Raw genomic sequence first — 20,482 nt, 5'->3', positions numbered from 1 at the left:
TTATTGCCATACACTTTGAATTCTAATCTTACTAGCTGCTTTAATCTTCTGTACAATGCTTTTTGGATTGTCAAGGGAGGATAGCCAAAGTCTTTCATTTCTGGCTCTCCATAAATGATACACCAGTGCAGCAATAATAGCTGAAAGAACCATTTTCCTGAACCTTGTTGCCTTCATTCTTCCAATCATCCTCATAATGTAAGGTAGCTGGCACGAAGATATCCCCCAGCGAACCCAGCTCTTAATCTGTTGGAGACACTCACTAGAAAATGGACAATCAAAGAATAGGTGAGTAGTTGTTTCATCTTCCACTGTGCAAAACTGACATCTAGCTTCAGGAAGAACATTAAACCGATATAATCTTGCTTTTGTCTTCAACCTGTCTTGGATAGCCAGCCATAGTGTGAAACTATGCTTTGGGGTATTCAATCTCCCCCAAACTTCCTTGCTCCAATTGACCCGATCATGTACAGGACATAGAAGTTTGTATCCCTCTGCAATATTATATCTTCCTTGAGTAAACAGAGCTAAATCCGCAAGAGATTTCACTGTGTCTTTGATTGCTACAACCTTCCTCCAATACCAGCTACCATGTACCGGGGCAATGTAATCCCACCATTCTCCATCTTTTATGTACACACTGTGCACCCATCTAACCCACAAATTGTCTTCTTTAGCTGCTACAGCCCATACATACTTGAACAAAGCTGCTTTGTTCCATTCAGAAATATTCTTGAAGCCTATACCTCCTGCTGCTTTAGGCTTACATATGCTGTCCCAAGCTATTTGCCCTGCTCCAACCATCATGTGTTGACCAGTCCACAAGAATGCTCGACAGATAGCCTTAATCTCTTTAATCAACTTCTTGCGCAGCAGCATAATTTGACGCCAATAAGAATGAATTGAAAGGAGAACAGAGTTAATCAAGACTGCCCGACCTGCAAATGAGATGTTCCTTGTACTCCAAGACCTGATCCTATTAGTCATTTTATCCACCAGCAAGCTACATTCCTTAGTAGAGATACGTTCAGCACAGATGGGGACACCTAAATAATTGAACGGGACATCACTTTTGCTAAATCCTGAAGCTTCCAAAATGCGTTGGACCTCATTGGTATTCATCCCACTACAATATATTGCAAACTTCGAAGCATTAGGCTGTAGTCCTGATGTTTGCGAAAATAGCGTGAGCCCCTGTAGTAGATAACAGATGCTCTTGTAATCACCATTGCAAAACAGTAAGACATCATCTGTGAAAATGAGATGATTTAACTTCAGCTCTTTGCACCTGTTATGAAATATAAAATCAGATTTCTGGCCAACTTTTTGCATTATCCTAGTGAGGTACTCCATTCCCAGCACAAAAATAAGAGGTGACATCGGGTCCCCTTGTCTCAACCCTCGTTTGGCTTCAAAATAGCCATGCAGCGACCCATTGAGCATAAGTGAAAATCGTGGTGTTCTTATACATGTCATGACCAGCTAAATAAAATGCTCAAGAAAATGGAAACCATACAACATTTCTTCTATAAAGTAGATTATATAACACTTTTTTGTACTTATAAAGTAGTGTTATGATACATTTTATAATAACACACTTTCTACATTATAGAAAGTAGTTTGCATAACATAATTTTATGCTTATAAACCAGTGTTATTGTAAAAGATACAATAACACATTTTTTGTATTATTCTAATATTTGGATAAGCTTGAATTATTATTATATAAACCTTTACATTATAATTATTTATTATTTCTTTAATTCAAACCTACTTCATTTAATACCACAAATATATTCTAACATATTTTTGAGTACCAATTATATGGTTCATAACACATATAACCGAATAATTGTGTCAAAATATATTCAAGATTATCTAAAAAATAATCCAAAAGTCTTAAGATATTCAACATTGCGTAATTAACAAAAACAAAACATTCTCACAATAGTGAACAAAATAATCTTAAATAGTTGCATATTCAAAGGTAAAGGTAGGAATTCATGATCTTCCAAATGTCAGCACACCAAAGCCTTCGAAATGAGATTTTCTTTTGCACTTGACTTGTTGAATCTAGTAAATAAATTGTTTGATGCCCAATGATGGATAGCACTAATTGCTAGTACAATCATCAGAAGAACCAAAGAAATGCCACGCCAATCTGTTGCAAAATAAAAAAAGACGTCTTTAAAAAGGTAAACACCAGAAACCAAGAAAAATAAGGAGGGCCTGTAAGTTATTTCTCAACGTCCAAGTTTAACTACTACTGTAACAGCCAAAATTGCACCAAGCAGAAGAAGAAGACCAAGAGTAACAAATATATATACCACTCGAGAGAGTCCAATTATCATCTTTCCTAAAAGCATATTAAAACAATTTCCATGGAGAAATAATTATTTTCATAATGTCAAATGTCTAAAAGCAGCAAAATTTAACTGAAAACTACAGATACAAAAAGCAGAACAAGTTTGCTAACCATTTGTAAAATCCACAAGAAAGAGACAGTAGAGATGGAATGTTGGTCAAAGGAAGCAAAGCATCAAGGAAATCAACCTTTGTTGGAACTTCATCATATCTAGACTTTATAACCTCCAAATAGGATACACCAGAAAATGCCACAAGTACAACTACAACAAAACCGAATGTTAATAGCATACTTCAAAAATGCAATTAAAAATAAATATATATAAAAACCTCAAGAACTTGGCTTATAGCAAGTTTTATTTTAAAGGAAATGAATTCATATGATATCAAATTATATATTTACCTGTGAATATTCCAACACACACGTTCAACTACATATTGGAAAATCATATTGAAAATCCTTGTACAATGTCAAAAACTACACTTACACTCAATATTCCTCTCCACTTTCGACACCAGTTCATGAGTGTAGTGCACCGATTTTTTTTTTAGATTATTTAAATTTTGTGTTTTATTTTATTTAAATGTTAAGTGTGATGAATTGTTTTAATTAAATGTTGTTTATATTATTTAGTTGTTGTTTGTTTTATCTGATTTGTTTGATTTAATTGATCGAATTGTTTGGTATAATCTTTTGAATTTAAATTGTTAATTGTTTATTTGGTTAATTATTTTAATAAGTGAATAATTGTGTAACATGTTTATTTTACTATTAGTGTTACATTTTATATAAGTGTGACAATTGATGTGATTATGTGAGATTTGGTTGAATGCACTAAGGTGCATGGTAGATAGTGATGCACCCTAGTGTTTTAGTGTGTGCAAGTATATGGTAATAGGGTGCACATGTGTGGATTTTCTACACATTTTATAATTGCCATTTATTTGATATTTTTCGGTAGTTTTATTTTAATTGATAGGAAAATAAGTAAATAAAATTCAAAAGGGGCAAGTAAGTGGACGTGTGGTGTAGTGGGAAATGGAGTGATATTTTTTCCATTATTTTTCTAAGGTAAATAAAGTTAAATTGGAAGAAGATAGCTATTATGGGTAAGAGAATTTGACCATTTTAATTCAAATAAATCAATCTTTCTTATAAAGGATTTTAGGCTTTATTGGATGAGTTAATTAGGGAAATTGCCATCTTTTTAGTAATGGCTTAATGGGGAAAATGGGGATTAAAAAGGGGATATGGAGAAGATAGGCCATTTGACCGTGAGCTAGAGAGAGAGAGAGAGGCGTACTAGAGAGAAGGAAGGGCTGCCATATTTTCTAGAGAGAAGAAGAAGAAATGAAGAAGAAGAAGAAAAAGGGTTCAAGCTAGGGTAAGGTCTTTGGTTGTTTTCCTTATGATTAATCTAGTATTTTGTTTGGGTTGTCTCTAACCTTGTTCATCTTCTTCTCCATCTTGTTATTCAAAATATACAACCCCTATGGTTAGAGCAAGGAGATAATTGGACTTTTGATAGGATTGGATTCTTGATTTTCTATCAAGAAGAGGTATTGAAATCCTTCCCTAAATTTTGTGATTATTGGTTTTGATGAATAAATTATTAGAGGGATTATGGTTAAAGGGGATTTATGTTTTGGGTAGGAAAAATAGGTACTTTGTGTTCTTGATATCTTGTTGATAAAAGTTGTTTGATTTGCATGAAGGGTATCATGATTTAATGTATAAAAGGGTTTTGATGTTGATTTTCTATGTATTATGATTAGTGGTAATTAGGAATGCAAATATGGGGTTTCGGCCTAGGCATACATAAGGATTATCTTGATATTGTGTTTGATGTTGTATGATTTTCAATATATTAGATTCATGTTTTAGGACCTATGTAATATGGGTAAAATGATAATTGGCAATCTTGATATTTGGATCCATGAAATTTTGATAGGATGCATGTGATTTTGTGAATGAATAAATTATAAGATGCATGAAAATAGTGATAGAAACATGTTAGGTTAATATAAAGGCATATGTGAATATGGTGTTCATGAAATTAATGTATGTTATTGTTATTGTTAGTGTTGTTGGATTTCATGTGTAGATTCAATGGAATAGAAAAAATGGGATTTTATAAGATTGCATGTGAATATGTTAGTAATATTCTTAGAATTATGTATATAATAAGAGCATGATGAGATTTTGGGCATGTATGATTTTATGGGAAATTTTGAGATAAAAGATGAATTTCATGAGAAATTAAGCTTGCTGCTTTTTTTGTAAATAATTGGGTAAAAGTTTGATAAAAAAAAATGATTTGCATGCATAAGTAATATCCTTGATGTTATGTTAATTTTATGAAATTAAAAAGGGTATTTTAAGTTCCAATAAAATGATATTTTACTCAAATAAATACCTACAGAATTTTTATTGTATTTTTAGAAAAATATGAGGTTTTAAATTGAATATGGTGATTTTTAAAAATAAAAATTGTTTCTGGAATTTTTGTAAAAAAAATGTGAAGTGTGTTTCACTAAAATAGATTTGATGAGTTTTTGAAACAAAATTATTATCCTAAGTTATGGTAATATTAAAAATGATATTTTAATATGGTATGAATGCATATTTTGATAAGTTATGATTTTTCTTTATTTCGATTGAGAAAAAAATATTTAGATTCTATTTATTTGTGATTTTTAAAGAAATTAAATAGTGGCTGAAAGTTTGGTTTAAAGGTTAAAAATGATTATTTAATTGTCACATATGGATTTATGTTACATAAAACTAAGTCTTAAACAATTTAAATAAAAATATATTTTTCCCACACTTAGAAATATATTTTTCTCACATCATTTATGTAACACAATTAACCAATGTTAAAATTTATTTTTCTAAAGAAACATATTAATCATAGGTATTTTAATTAATTCCAGGCTTTTTGTTACTTCTTTGTAATTTGAGAATAATAAATGAAATTGTCACATATTTCTAAGCTAAATCAAATTATTTTATAAAATAAAATAATGTTTTGAGAAATTTAATCAACCTAGAAATTTTAAGAAAAATAAAGCATGTTATATGTCTATTAATTTTTAAACGATAAAAGTAAGAAATGTAGAATTATCGTTTTTAAAACGTCTCAATTACGCAATGTTTCCACGTATGTATGTTACATGCAAATCCACTCTTACGTCCAAAATTATGTTTATTATTTAACTATGTGGTTTTTATAGGAAGATCATGCATGTAAAATAGGTGCAATGAGCATTATTCTTTTATGGCTTTATGTGTAGTTAAGAATAATTGCATGTTATGTGTAACTATTATTATGTGTGCATGGCCCATGCACACATGAGTTGTATGGAAGGGCAAAATAGTAATTTTATGAACCTAAGAAATGTTGTTTTGGTTATGGTATAGGCTCGTTGAGAGGTTGTGAAATTTCTTAGCTCGGACCTGAGGTAAGGAAGTTAGATAGATTCTATGATTTTATACTATGAATGGTAAGACTGTTGTATGAATGAATTGTTATGAATTATGAATGCCATAATATGATGATATGTTGGCTTGTATGAATATGATATGTTTATGGATGTTAGCGTGATGAACGCGACACATCAAACGAGTTACTAAGGATATAAAGACGTAACTCCTAGGGCAGACGTGCCGAGGTTATTCAAGGACCAGAGACTCTTGTTTACCTCATATGGTGACATGGACAACTAGCGGGCCATGCTCATCATGTATGTTGTATGAATGTGATATGATAATATGTTACGATTACGTTATGATATGCTATGATGATATGTTACGAAAACATTATGATATGCTATGATGATATGTTACGATAATGTTATGATATGCCATGATGTTTTAGATGAACGTTAGTGTTTGTATTTGTTGTATCCTTACTTGCTTATTTTTTGTACTTCCTTACTGGGCTTTTAGCTCACCCCCCTTACTTTCCCTTCCAGGTAGCAAATAGGATTTCTTTATGGCACGCGTGGTGACGTGAGGAGTTCTATCGTCGTGGGGTGTATGGCGTGGGGCATCCTATGGACGGAAAAATGATCATCTTAGAACTCCATTTAAATTATGTTATGTTTTAGGGGACTTTCCAAATTACCAGTGGGACTTAGTTATTTAATTTTTTTTTTTATTTTGAACGTTGCATAAAAATTCATGTTTTCTTTTAAAACTAATGGCGCAAACTTGCATGGTTTTAAGCAAGTCCTTACTGAGACCTTGATAATGAGTGGTATTATTTTATAAACAATGTTATGTGAATGTATTATAAGTATTAGTCTAGGGCGTTCTTTACAAATGGTATCAGAGACGGTCATCCATGTTTCCAAGGACCCTCCCTTACACGCTAAAGATGGGAAAATCTCACTTCACTGCATCATAAGTATTTGCTTATGTGTTATTACTTGCTTCTATTTTATTTAATTTATTTTTCTATAGTTAACTGCAGTAGCTAAAATGCCTCCTGTGTTAAGAACGACAAAGAAATAATTGCTTAATGAGATCCGCGCGATTCCAAGAGTCGAGCTTGACGAGGATCCTGATGATTGGCGCATGGCGGTTTTAAAGACGACAAAGGAGGTCTGCGATCGTATCCAAGGAATAATGAATAAGAAGGGAGCCTTACTTTGGCCCATAGAACAATTCTGGGTGATGAGTGAAGCTTTGTCGATGTACCCGGAGGCTCTTCGACAGTTACATCAATCATGGAATAACGTTGTGCTAGATGACATGGAGTTTAGCACCATGGAGTTTACGAATCGCGACTTTCTGGCAAGATATGACCTTAGTCGTCTGGAGTTGGTGCTAGTAAAGACGGATAATGGCGAAATAGAGGAGCGTTTAGAGACGGTGCATGACGTGGAAGGAGAAACGGCAGTTGAGGAAGTACTACGAGCTATACCGTTTCTGACCGTGAGGATGGAGATAATGGCGAGCGCTCCTGGCTATTTCCACATCCCTAAAAACGTCTTTTATTAGAATTTAGAGGACGAGTCCACCGTCGAGGACTAGAGTCCATTTCGTAATCGTCGCATGGGGGTGCCAATAAATAAGATGAAATAATAATAATTTTCTAAGACCTTAAAGGATATATGTTTTGGTTAATTAAAACACTTTTTGGGATTTTTTAATCTTGGATTAATTTAAACGCCTTGAATACTATGGATATTTTATTGCAAATTTTAAGTGATGTAATGTGAATGCATGACTTACAAATATCCATCAATATGCAATATTCCTTCCTTATGATTTTTCCTGTGTTTGCCTTAGAACTTCATCATGTGAACCAGAGGAAGAGGAGGAAGGGGAAGAGGTAGAGGCAGAGGAAAGGGTGCCTCCACAAGGTCTGAAACTACGGCCATCCCTGACGTTGAAGTGCCATCTGCTCAACCTGCAGCTCCAGCAGCGCCAACTGTGGACCTGGCTGCAGAGGTAGCAAGGTTAAGAGAACAGTTGCGACTAAGAGATGGGGAACTAGCACAAGCTAGACAGGCACCACAGACATCTCAAACGCACCCCATACCTCAAGTACCAGTGGCACAACCTCAGCCGCCAGTACCACCACCTGCACCACTCCCTGTAGCCTATGGGTTCGAACCAGTGTATGAACACTTTAGGAAACAAGCCCCACCGACGTTTGAAGGGAAAGCTGATCCAATGGTGGCATAAGATTGGCTACGGTCTGTTGAGGCTATTTTTGATCATATGGAGTTAGATGATCGCCAAAGGGTTTCCTACGCAGCATATCTACTTAAGATGGATGCACGGATTTGGTCGGACGTGACTAAACAGACCCGTGATCTAAATACCATGACTTGGGCGCAGTTTGTCCAGGCATTCAGTGTTATATTATTTTATAATATAATGTAAAATTATATTATATTATAATATAATGTTTTAGATTAAATAAATGTGACAAAGTGTGTCACATATTGTATTATATAATAGAGAGTTACAATATTTAGATATATGAGATATATCCAAATAGTGTAACATATTTGGTGTTACAAATTTGTAACCTCCAAATATTACCCTTTATTGTGTAAATTGTTGTTACACAATATTGAGATGAATTTCATAAAAGTCATATGTGATATGGCTGTTAGTGATATGATTTTAACCCCAATAATGTATTTTGGGAGTTACAAAATCATTTGGGAGGGTTTCGACCCGTTTGGAAAAACAGCACAATTTTTGTGCTGAATTTGGTCAGTGGCAGTAGCCACCAACATTCAGTGGTCGCGGCCTGTGGGTCAGAGACCAGTGGCCGCGGACACTAATGTCTCTAGCCGCGGCCACAGGCCAAAAACTGACCAAATTTTCAGTTTTTTCAATATTTGTTGAACGGCTCAAAAAACCCAAATAACTCCCAAATCTCTTTTTTAATTCTATATTAATCCAATTAAACATTGGTAACAGCCATGGGGGTTGGTGGAATTTGAAATTCAAAGGGTGTCTCTAAACTCTATAAATAGGAGCCTATAGCTCACTTGTAAGACACAACTTTTCTATCCACTAGAGCACTTGGCTAGAAACACCTTGAGGCTTGATAATTCCATAAAGATTTTCCAAAATCTGAGAGAGATCCCTTAGTGCTTGAGTTAGGGGGAAATAAGCTTTTGGACAAAGGTTTTAAACCTTGTTCAAGTTGGTGATCCCCAATCCTCTTCACTTAGGTTGTGTAAGTGAGAGTTTGATTGTGTTTCTGTTTTTCTTTTTATTCTATTGCTTTTCTTCTTATTCTCTTGTTCTATTTACTTGTATATTTTGTTTAAGAGTTGTAATTTTTTCATTTGGTCTAAACACTTTATTTTACTTGTAATCTTTTGCTTAGAGTTGTATTCTCGCTATTCTCTTCTTCTTCATCATCTTCTTCCTTTCTTTATTTTATTTGTATTTTCAGTTATAGAGTTGTAACCATATTTAATCAATCTATATTTACTTGTAATATTATTGCATAGAGTTGTAATATTAGAATCATTTCCATTGAGGTAAAACAATATTTTCCTAACAATCAAAAGCTTAACCCTTTTTGTTTCAATGGAAGGGGAGACAATCAAGATCATGAACCAAGACCTAGTGAGATTGGATAGGTTTGATGGATCCAATTTTACTAGGTGGCAAGACAAGGTGAGGTTTCTTTTAACCACTCTCAAAATCGCCTACATCCTTGAGTCTTCCTTGGCTCCTCTAGCCGAGCCATCCGACAAAGACACTCCCGAGGAGGTGGAGAAGAGAAGGAAGAGGGAGGAGAACAACCTTCTTTGCAGGGGTCATATCCTCAACGCCTTATCCGATAGGCTCTATGACCTCTACACCGAGACCAAATCAGCCAAGGAGATCTAATTTGGGATGCACTTGAGAAAAAGTTCAAGGCGGAAGAGGAAGGTACCAAAAAGTTTTTGATATCTCAATACTTTGATTTCAAATTTTTTGGTGATAAACCTATTCTTCCTGAAATACATGAATCGCAAATTATTGTTAATAAATTGAAAGTGTTAAAGATAGAGCTTCCCAAGGCCTTTCAAGTTGGTGCTATTGTGGCTAAATTACCACCAACTTAGAAGAGCTATAGGAAAAGAATCCTTCATAAAAATGAGGATTATTCTTTGGAGGAAATCCAAAAACATATTCGAATCGAAGAGGAATCAATATGTAGAGATAAACTTGTGGAGGGGTCTAATGAAGAGACTTCCAAAACAAATGCGGTGTCACAACCAAAACATTCCAAAAACAAAGGGAAAAAGGGTAATGAGAAACCTTTGGGTCCAAAAACCAACCCAAACAAGTTTAAGGGCGAGAAAGGTCCTTGCTTCGTGTGTGGGAAAAAGGGTCACTATGCTAGAGAGTGTAGACATATAAAAGACCAACAAGGACCTAAGGTGAACGCAACTCAAGAGGAAAACATAGTTGCTACCCTTAGTAAGGTGAATGCGGTCCAAGGCAAGGTGAAAGGGTGGTGGTATGATACATGTGCCACCGTTCATGTCACCTATGACAAATCATTGTTCAAGACCTTTGAAGAGTCAAACGGCAACCATGAGATACAAATGGGCAATGAGGGAAAATCCAAGGTACTTGGCAAAGGTACTATTGATGTCTACTTCACCTCCGGCAAGAAAGTCACATTAGTGAATGTACTTTATGTTCCCAAAATGAGTAGAAACTTGGTAAGTGGTGATTTGCTTGGCAAGCCCAGCATTAAAGCCGTTTTTGAGTCCAGTAAACTTATACTTACAAAATCAAATGTATTTTTGGGAAAGGGGTACTCTTGTGAGGGTATGGTTAAATTGTGCACCAATGATGTAACTTTCAATGTTATCAATAAAAATGCTAATTCCGCCTATATTTTTTTGAGTATGATTCTTTATTTTTGTGGCATCTTAGGCTATCACATATAGGTTTTTCTACCATGAAAAGAGTAGTAAAATGTGGTATGATTGCATGCAATATTAAAAACTATGGTAAATGTGAAACATATGTTAATGTGAAAATGATTAAGAAACCATTTCCTACTGTAGAAAGATCATCTAATTTACTAGATTTAATCCATAGTGATCTTTGTGAATTAAATGGTGTTTTAACTAGAGGTGGTAAAAGGTATTTTCTTACTTTTATAGATGATTTTAGTAGATATACCTATGTGTTTCTTTTAAAGCATAAATATGAGACTTTTGATGCTTTTAAATTGTATAAATTAGAAGTTGAAAATCAACTAAATAAAAAGATTAAGGTGCTAAGAAGTGATAGAGGAGGAGAGCACTTCTCTAATGAATTCAATACATTTTGTGAAGAAAATGGTATAATTCATGAGTGCACTGCACCTTATACACCACAACACAATGGTGTTGCCGAAAGGAAAAATAGGACTTATCTAGAGATGATAAATTCTATGTTGGTGTTTTCTAAGTTGAACTTCAACTTATGGGGTGAAGCGCTTTTAACTGCTTGTCACATTCTTAATCGAATACCGATGAAGAAAATGAGATATCTCCATATGAGTTATGGAAAGGAAGAAAACCCAACATAGGGTTCTTCAAAGTGTGGGGGTGTCTTGCATATTGCAAGAAAACCGAACCTAATAGAACAAAGTTAGGTTAAAGAGCCATAAAGTGTGCTTTTGTTGGTTATGCCAACAATAGTAAACCTTATAGGCTATTAGACTTAGAGTCTAATATTGTGATTGAATCTAGAGAAGTTGAATTCTTTGAGAACATGTTAAGTGACAACAATTCTCAAGCTTCAACATCTCTAAAGGAGAATATGTTATATGAGAACAATTCTCAAGCTTCTACATCCAAAGTTGATTCTCAAGAGGAAAATTCTCAAAAGGATGTAAAGCAACCCTTTGAACCTAGAAGAAGTTAAAGGCTTAAAAGTCTAGTAGTGGATGAGATAGATCCTCAACGAATTTCGTTCTACATGGTAGAAGGAAATAGAGAGGAAGTCATTAGGAAAATTCCTATTGTACTTCTCGTTGAGGATGATCCTAATACTTATAGAGAAGCTATGCAATCGAGAGATAGTGCATTTTGGAAAGAAGTCATCAATGATGAGATGGATTCCATTCTTTCCAATAACACTTGGGAATTGGTAGACCTCCCACCGGGGTCTAAGCCAATTTGGTGTAAGTGGGTATTTAGGAGAAAATACCACACTGACGGCACTATCCAAACCTTTAAAGCTAGATTAGTAGCTAAAGGGTTTAGGCAAAAAGAGGGTATCGATTATTTCGATACCTATGCGCCTGTTGCAAGAACAACTTCTATAAGAATTTTTTTCGCTCTAGCTTCTATACACAACTTGTATGTTCATCAAATGGATGTCAAAACGACAGTCCTTAATGGTGACCTCAATGAGGAGGTCTATATGGAACAACCCGAAGGGTTTTTCCTACCAAAATATGAACATAAAGTGTGTAGACTTGTGAAATCCTAATATGGATTGAAACAAGCTCCTAAGAAATGGCATGAGAAATTTGATCAAGCCATCATGTCTAATGGGTTTAGACATAACAGTGGAGACAAGTGTTTGTATTCCAAAACTTGTAAGGGATATGTGATTATTGTTTGGTTATATGTGGATGACATGCTTATTCTAAGTAATAGCATGAAAGGGATAGAAGAAACGAAGAGGTTTCTATCATCAACCTTTATGATGAAAGATCTTGGAGAAGTTGATACCATACTCGGTATCAAAGTAAAGAAACATAGTGGAGGTTTTGCGTTAGGGCAAGCCCACTATGTTGAGAAAGTATTGAACAAATTTAACCATCTCAAGGTTGAATATGTCAATACTCCATTCGATCATAGTGTAAAACTTGAGAAGAATGAAGGAAGAGCGGTGGCTCAATTGGAGTACGCCAGTGCTATAGGGAGTCTAATGTACGCTGCCCGGTGTACTAGACCTGATATAGCATTTGCGGTAAGTAAACTTAGTAGTTTTACAAGTAATCCAAGTGTGGATCACTGGATGGAAATTGGAAGAGTCCTAGGTTATCTTAAGAAAACCAAAGGACTAAGCCTTCACTACTCCAAATTTCCTTCGATTTTAGAAGGATATACAGATGCAAGTTGGATATCCAATCTTGGGGACAACTTGTCCACAACTGGTTGGTTATTGTAGAGTCCAAGAACTTTACTTAGCTAATTGTTTAGTAGTATTATAGTATGTTTAGTGTTATCATTGTTACTTTGGATTTTTGGTTCAGACCGGGAGTTATTTGGACACTCATAGTAGTACTTATAGATTTTCTAAGTTTAACCTATAGTTTAAGAATATTAAGTATAACCTAAGGTTTGATTAATGTGTCTGATATTAAGGAATATATTATTATATTATAAGGTTTAGACATCAACCAATAGGATTTTAAAGCACATGTTTTGAATGGTAATTAAGGATTTAGTATTTTTGAGGATTAAATTAAATAAGGGTAAAAGTTTGAATGTATAGGGTCAGTCAGCAGCTTTGAGCACGTTGAGGGCTTAGTCAAGGCTGTTTACTCCATTCAAACTCAGCTAAAAATGTGTAAATTCGTGTTTAAATATTCAGCGTATGCCGATATATCGCAGCTATAGGGGGCGATATGTCGCAGCACGTAGATACGGAAAACACGAATCGATGCACGGTCGCCTCGGGAACAAAGGTCCAGGCGATATATCGCCTATAGGGGGCGATATATCGCCTCCACCAGCATGAATTCAAATACATTTGAATTCTTTTCCCTTCAGCCATTCAAACTCCTTCAACAGTCCAGCATCTTCTGAACGAGTCTTCAGCCTCTGCTGAACGATTATTCAAATGATTTTCACCTAAAAAGCCATTATTTTTATTCAAGTAAAATCAAGATATTTTCATTCCCAAACTCTATAAATAGGACCTAGTACCCAGCCATTATTCACCATTTGCTCTAAGTTCAGAGGCTGCTAGTGTTAAGTGAGTGAGAGAGTGTAAACACTTGGTTTGGGGAAAAACTATAAGCTTAAACATCATAAGCTTATCAAACACTTGGGAAGTAAGTGAGTGCTATAGTATTTCGGTGGATGTTAGATTGATCTTGCAATCTTTGAGGTAAACCCAAAACTCTAGTCCTTTCTGTATTCTATGTTATTTCTTTTCTCAAAACCTTCTACTCAGTCCCCTAACCTTATTCTTATTTTTGGTTAGGGAATCCAAGTTCTTAAGCACTTAAGTGGTGGTAAGCATATTTTCGTTTAATGGTTTAGTCTTCCTATTCTCTTTCATTTCATCTCCTTTCTTTAGACTCACCCTTGTTCATTGTGGTTTTAGGAGTGTTCCAAAAGTCCTAACTCAGTCCATTTTATCCCGGTAACTTTGGTAAGGAAAATAGGCTAGAATTAATATGTTATGTGCTTATGTTATCTATATGTTTATGTTATTAAAAGTGTTATGATATGTATATGTGTATGTAGGCTTGGGCATATGACCCATATGACTAACAAGACCCCAAATGGGTTATGGGCATATGACCTACTTAGCTAGTAGGACCCCATTAACCCCATGGGCATATGCTTGTTTAGTCTATGGGACCCCAAGTAATAATGGCCATTATAATAAGTGTATGTTATATGTATTATGTTAAGTCTTTATGTTTTCTTATGAAATTGTGTATATGACTATGTGTTAGGTTTTTCCTTGCTGGGCATTAGGCTCACTCCTTTCTGTTTATGTGCAGGAAAATAAGCTTAGAGGCGGTAAGATTCGTGACGCTTGGAGAATGTGTATCGATGATGAATGGAGTCAAGGGGCCGAGCGTTATTCGATTCGAGGATATAGTCTCCTTTTATGTTTTTTTATGGTTTTTATGTGTATTTTCCGCATTATTATGTAATGTCTTTTATTTTAAATCTTATTTTGTTTTAAAGACAATGGGATCCCAAAATCCTTCTTAGTATTCTGTTTATTTGTAAATAACTCTTATTTTCAAGTTACTCAATAAATTATGGTATTTTCGTAAAAATGTAAGTTTTATGTATAGTTTCGATAATGGTCCAGTTAGTCTAGATTAGTGGGTCATTACAGTTATTTACACTTGGTGGAGGTGCAATTTCTTGGGGTTCCAAGAAACAAACCTGTATATCTCATTCAACTATGGAAGCAGAGTTCATAGCTCTAGCTGCTACCAGCAAAGAGGCCGAATGGTTAAGGGATCTGTTGATAGAGATTCCCCTAATCAAAGATAATGTATCTACTATATCGATACATTGTGATAGCCAAGCGACATTGGCTAGAGCATACAGCAGAGTGTATAATGGGAAGTCTAGACACATTAGTCTAAGATATGGATATGTAAGAGAATTTATTCAAAGAGGAGTCATCTCAATATCCTATGTGAGAACTAGTGAAAATCTGGCGGATCCTTTCACTAAGCCATTAACGAGGGATTTAGTGGATGCATCATCTCGAGGGATGGGACTTAAACTCCCTAAAGAGATTCACGGTTGATGGTAACCTATCTTAACACTAGTTATTCAACTAGTGTTAGGTTCAATAGGTAATAACAAGTCAATCAAGTGAATATTAGTTGTACTCAAAACAAGTCCCATCTGAGATATTGAGTACTTGTGTGTTACCAAGTGGAGGGATAAAACCGAAAGGTTTTTTAATAGAGTTCAGTCTTGTAAAGACAAGTATTTTCGGTAACAAAATACTGTAAGAATTCTACCTATATGGACCTAGGGGTGGTGCCGCCTCTCATGAGAATTGGGAGTATTCTCAAGAACGTTCATGAATGGAAAGTGCACATGGCCATTAACGGTGCAAAGCGAGACATAGAGGTCTCAAGTGAACATCGCAAAGGTGTGTGTGTTATCACCGATTTGTCATCATGAAAATATGGTTCAATGCCTAGTGCAACCTAATTTTCGACAAATTTTGTGATAATTAAACTATAGTAAAGTTCAAGTTGAAAAACACTTTACTTTATGCACTAATGCAATGACTCCTATAAGAGAGAGTTCTTATTTAATCAAGTGGGGGATATGTTATATTACAAAATATAATGATTGATTAAATAAGTGTCACTACAAGAAAAAACAGTATTCATAACACTTAAAAACTGCTAACCGAGACTATTGATAACGCTTTTGAATATGCTAACGTAGCCCCTGTTATTAAAAGTCCTGTCTTTTCTATAACAGTATTCGAATGTTACGTTCGATGTTATCTTAAACTATTCAATAACACATTTTTAGTTGCTATAATATTCAAATAATAACATTTAGTTAGAGTATTTGGTTATAAATTTGAAGTTTAATATTATACTTTTTGCATAACACTTTTCAACTGTTACATTTGATTATTTTGATAACATTTTTAGTTTGTTATATTATATAAATCATAACAATTTGTTACGCTTATTGTAGAGTCCAAGAACTTTACTTAGCTAAGATAGATAGTAGTATTATAATATTTATAGCATTATCTTTGTAACTGTGGATTTTTGGTTCAGACCGGGAATTATTTGGACACTCATGATAGTACTTATAGATTTTCTAAGTTTAACCTATAGTTTAAGAATATTAATTTTAACCTAAGGTTTGATTAATATGACTGATATTAAGGATAATATTTATTATACTATAAGGTTTAGATAAGAACCAATAGGATTTTAAGCACATGTTATGAATGGGTGATTAAGGATTAAGTATTTTGAGGATTAAATTTAATAAGGGGTAAAGTTTGAATGCTATAAGGTCAGTCAGCAGCTTTGAATACGTTGAGGGCTTAGTCAAGGCTGTTTACTCCATTCAAACTTAGCTAAAAATGTGTAATTTCGTGTTTAAATAATCAGCGTGTGCCGATATATCGCAGCTATAGGGGGCGATATATTGCAGCACGTAGATACGGAAAACACGAGACGATGCACGACAGCCTCGGGCATACTGGCCCAGGCGATATATCGCCTACAGGGGGCGATATATCGCCTCCTTCAGTATATTTTGAAACATTTTGAAATCGTTATCCATTCAGCCCTTCAACCTCTTGATAAGTCCAACACCTTTTTGAACGAGTCTTCAGCCTCTGATGAACGATAATTCAAATTATTTTCACCTAAAAAGCTATTATTTTTATTCAAGTAAAATTTAGATCCTTTCATTCCTAAACTCTATAAATAGGACCTAGTACCCAGCCATTATTCATCTTTTGCTCTAAGTTCAGAGGCTGCAAGTTCTAGGTGAGTGTGAGAGTGTAAACACCTGGGTTGGGGAATCATAAGCTTGATCATCATAAGCTTATCAAACACTTGGGGAAGTAAGGTTTTATAGTATTTCAGTTTGAGGTGTAGATTGGTCTTACAAGTCTTCAAGGTAACCCAAAACTCTAGTTCATTTCTATACTTGATCTTTTAAGTTCTCATAGCCTTCTACTCAGCCTCTAACCTTAATCTTTATTTTGGTTAGGAAATCTAAGTTCTTGAGCAAAAAGGTTTTGGTAAGTATTTTTCTCAAGGTTTAGTCCTTCCATTCTTTTCATTTCTTTTTCTTCAAATCTACTCACCCTGTTATATATGGTTTTAGGAGTGTTCCAAAAGTCCCAACTCTGTCCTCATATCCCGGTAACTTTGGTAAGGAAAATAGGATAGAAATGCATATGTTATATGTTTTATATGTTATCTTATGTTTCTTATGTTATGATAAGTGTTATGATATGTTTGTAGGCTTGGGCATATGACCCATTTGACTAACAAGCCCCAAATAGATTATGGGCATATGACCTACTTAGCTAGTAGGACCCCACTAATCTAATGGGCATATGACTTGTTTAGTCTATGGGACCCCAAGTAATAATGGCCATTATAGTATGTGTATGATATATGTTATATTATGTTATGTTTTTATGTTTCTTATGAAATTTATGTATATGAACTATGTGTTAGATTTTCCTTGCTGGGCATTAGGCTCATTCCTTTTTGTTTATATGTGCAAGAAAATAGCTATAGTGGCGGGAAAGATTCGTGGATGCTTGGGAGAATGTGTATCGGAGATGAATGGATTCAAGGAGTCGAGAGTTCGATTTTGAGGATGTAGTCTTTTATTTATGGTTTATGTGTAATTTTTCCGCACTTGTTATGTAATCCTTTTTATTTTAAATTATGTTATGTTTTTTTTTAAACAATGGGATCCCATATCTTGCCTTGAGTTATGTAAGTTTTAACATTGGTTTTTACAAGTTTTTAATAATGTTATGGTATTTTCGCAAATGTAAGTTTTACTAAGGATTTGTATGTATAGTTTCATTAATGGTCCAAAAGTCTAGAGTAGTTGGGTCATTACAGTTGGTATCAGAGAAACGGTTCCTTCGCATGAAGTTCTCCTCGATACACACGCTCAAAGCTTCGAATCTGACTGCCAAGTAAGTATTTAAGTTATAGTTATTTTGCTTATGTGTATAGCTAACAACTTTAGTGTTTATGTTTTCAGTTAAGAATGATCGGAGCTTTAACCTATCAAGATATCCGAGCCATTAAGGCTTTAAAAAGAATAAGGGAGCCAAGAAACACCGTAGGAGCACTAGAAAGGATCACTCGAAGATTGCTCTTGTTCCACCAAGAGATAGGTCACCTTCAAGAGGCTAAGCAAATAATGTTAAGATCAACGGAACAATATGTATTAATAATTAGGCTATTTAAAGATTTCCATCTTGTAATAGCAGCCTTAGAAGAAATATGGGAAACCATGAATGATGAGGATGAATTACCATTAGCGATGAGATATTATTTCCTCTTAGTTAGGTTCACTGCAAAATTCGAGTTTCAGTTCACAAATGAGCAAAAACATAGGATTCTCACAAACCTTCCTAGAGGACATTTTGATGCTCATGACAATGATGATTATGAGGAGATAGATGACGATATGCTAGATGAGGGATTGGATGTAGAAGATCCCGATTTTTAGATTAATAGTTTTTATTGTTTGTTTTATTTAATTTTTATTTTATGATTGTAATAAGTGAAAATATTTTTCCAAATGAATAACATGCTATTTTATTACCATGTATGAGTTTGATTTTATTTTCGCAATCATAATAAGTAATAAATAAAATGAATAATGACTAAGTTCGGTGAGGGTGGATAAAAATCAATGAACCAAGTTTCCTTATTGAGAGTTAGGGGGCCATAGTAGTGGGAACGATTTTACTGATCCCAACCCTCCCTTAATATGGTTAACTTTGGAACAAAGATAAGTTTCGAGCCTGAGGATTAAGTCATATAGGATGATTAGAAACACACTTAGAAAATAAAGATGACTTATTTTTCTAAGTATAGAAACCCACTCTAACTAATAAATAAAGACCTATATAATTTTTTTTTTCATAAGAAGTCATAATAAATAGGTCCGAGATATGTTTGTTTTAGAATAATTTTTTTCCTTAGAGCCTATTAGGTAAAGTTCTAACATGTTTCTTTCAACTGTTAGAACTTTGCTACGATGTCGCTCCGAAGATCTGCACGCACCAACGAAAACGCCTCCAACAATGTTCCAGCGACCAATGAAGTCCCTCTAGTTCGCCAAAGGGGAGTGCGTGCTACTGCCCGTCGCAACGCGCCGGCACCGCCAGCTGACAACACTGCGGAGATTGCCAGACTGCGACAGCAAGTCGAGGAACTTTTGCAGCAACAACGCCAACAGGCTCAATCTCAGCCTCAGCCTCCGCCACAGCCATAGCCGCAGCCACAGCAAATGGCCCCAGCACCCCAACAAGTTGGTCCATATGGGGGATGGCCAATGACGAATTACGTGCCGTATCCAGTACAGCACATGGAGCCAGTGTATGAGAGGTTCCGCAAGCAGCACGCTCCAAACTTCGAAGGGACTACAGACCCCTTTGAGGCAGAAGAGTGGCTAAGGAATGTGGAGCCGATTCTGACGCACATGAATCTCAGTAATGCGGACCGCATATCCTGCGTCTCGTCTTTACTCAAGAAGGATGCTAGGATATGGTGGGATTTGGTCCAGCAATCCCATGATGCTGCCACCATGACATGGACCCGATTTGTGGAGCTGTTCCACAAAAAGTACTACAACTCAGCTGTACTCGCGCCAAGAGTTGAGGAGTTTGCCAACCTGAAGCAAAGAAATTTAACAGTGGCAAAGTACGCTCGTCAGTTCGACCGCTTAGCAAAGTTTGCAGCGGAGATGGTTCCAACCGATTTCCTAAGGGTGAACAAGTTTGTTAGAGGACTTCGACCGAAGATCGAGATGGGGGTTAAGCTAGCAAACCCGGGAAACACTACATATGCTGACGTTCTTGAGACGGCAATTGAAGTAGAAAGGTTGCAGGCAAACGTAAGCAAAGAAGAAGCCAGTAAGCCTGAACCAAGACAACATAATCAACCGCAGACCAGTCGGAGCAACAACCATAATGGCAGCAATCAGTCAAACAACAATGGTAACGGTTAGAAGAGAAGGCATCCTGACAACAAGCAATCTGACAGCAATAAAAGGGCACGAACGAATAATGGGGGAAATAGGCCGAGCTATGTGGAGTGCCCGCCATTTGCTAAATGTCAGAAGAAGCATCCTAGAGAATGCCACGCAAACACCAAGGAGTGTTTTAACTGTGGTCAAG

The 20,482-nt window shown here is 35.3% G+C and overlaps 1 protein-coding gene across 1 annotated transcript; it reads right to left on the bottom strand.

Annotated features, from left to right (window-relative positions):
- LOC133823707 (uncharacterized) lies at window positions 1-1,476 on the bottom strand. Its single transcript, XM_062256553.1, has one exon. The coding sequence runs from the start codon at window positions 1,474-1,476 to the stop codon at window positions 1-3; it is 1,476 nt and encodes a 491-aa protein (XP_062112537.1).
- Between the last annotated feature and the right edge of the window lie 19,006 nt (window positions 1,477-20,482).

Source organism: Humulus lupulus, chromosome 3, assembly GCF_963169125.1.
Source record: "Humulus lupulus chromosome 3, drHumLupu1.1, whole genome shotgun sequence".
In the NCBI taxonomy this organism is placed as follows: Eukaryota; Viridiplantae; Streptophyta; class Magnoliopsida; order Rosales; family Cannabaceae; genus Humulus; species Humulus lupulus.
Note: the sequence above shows the minus strand (reverse complement) of the source record. Positions and strands in the feature narration are given on the sequence as shown.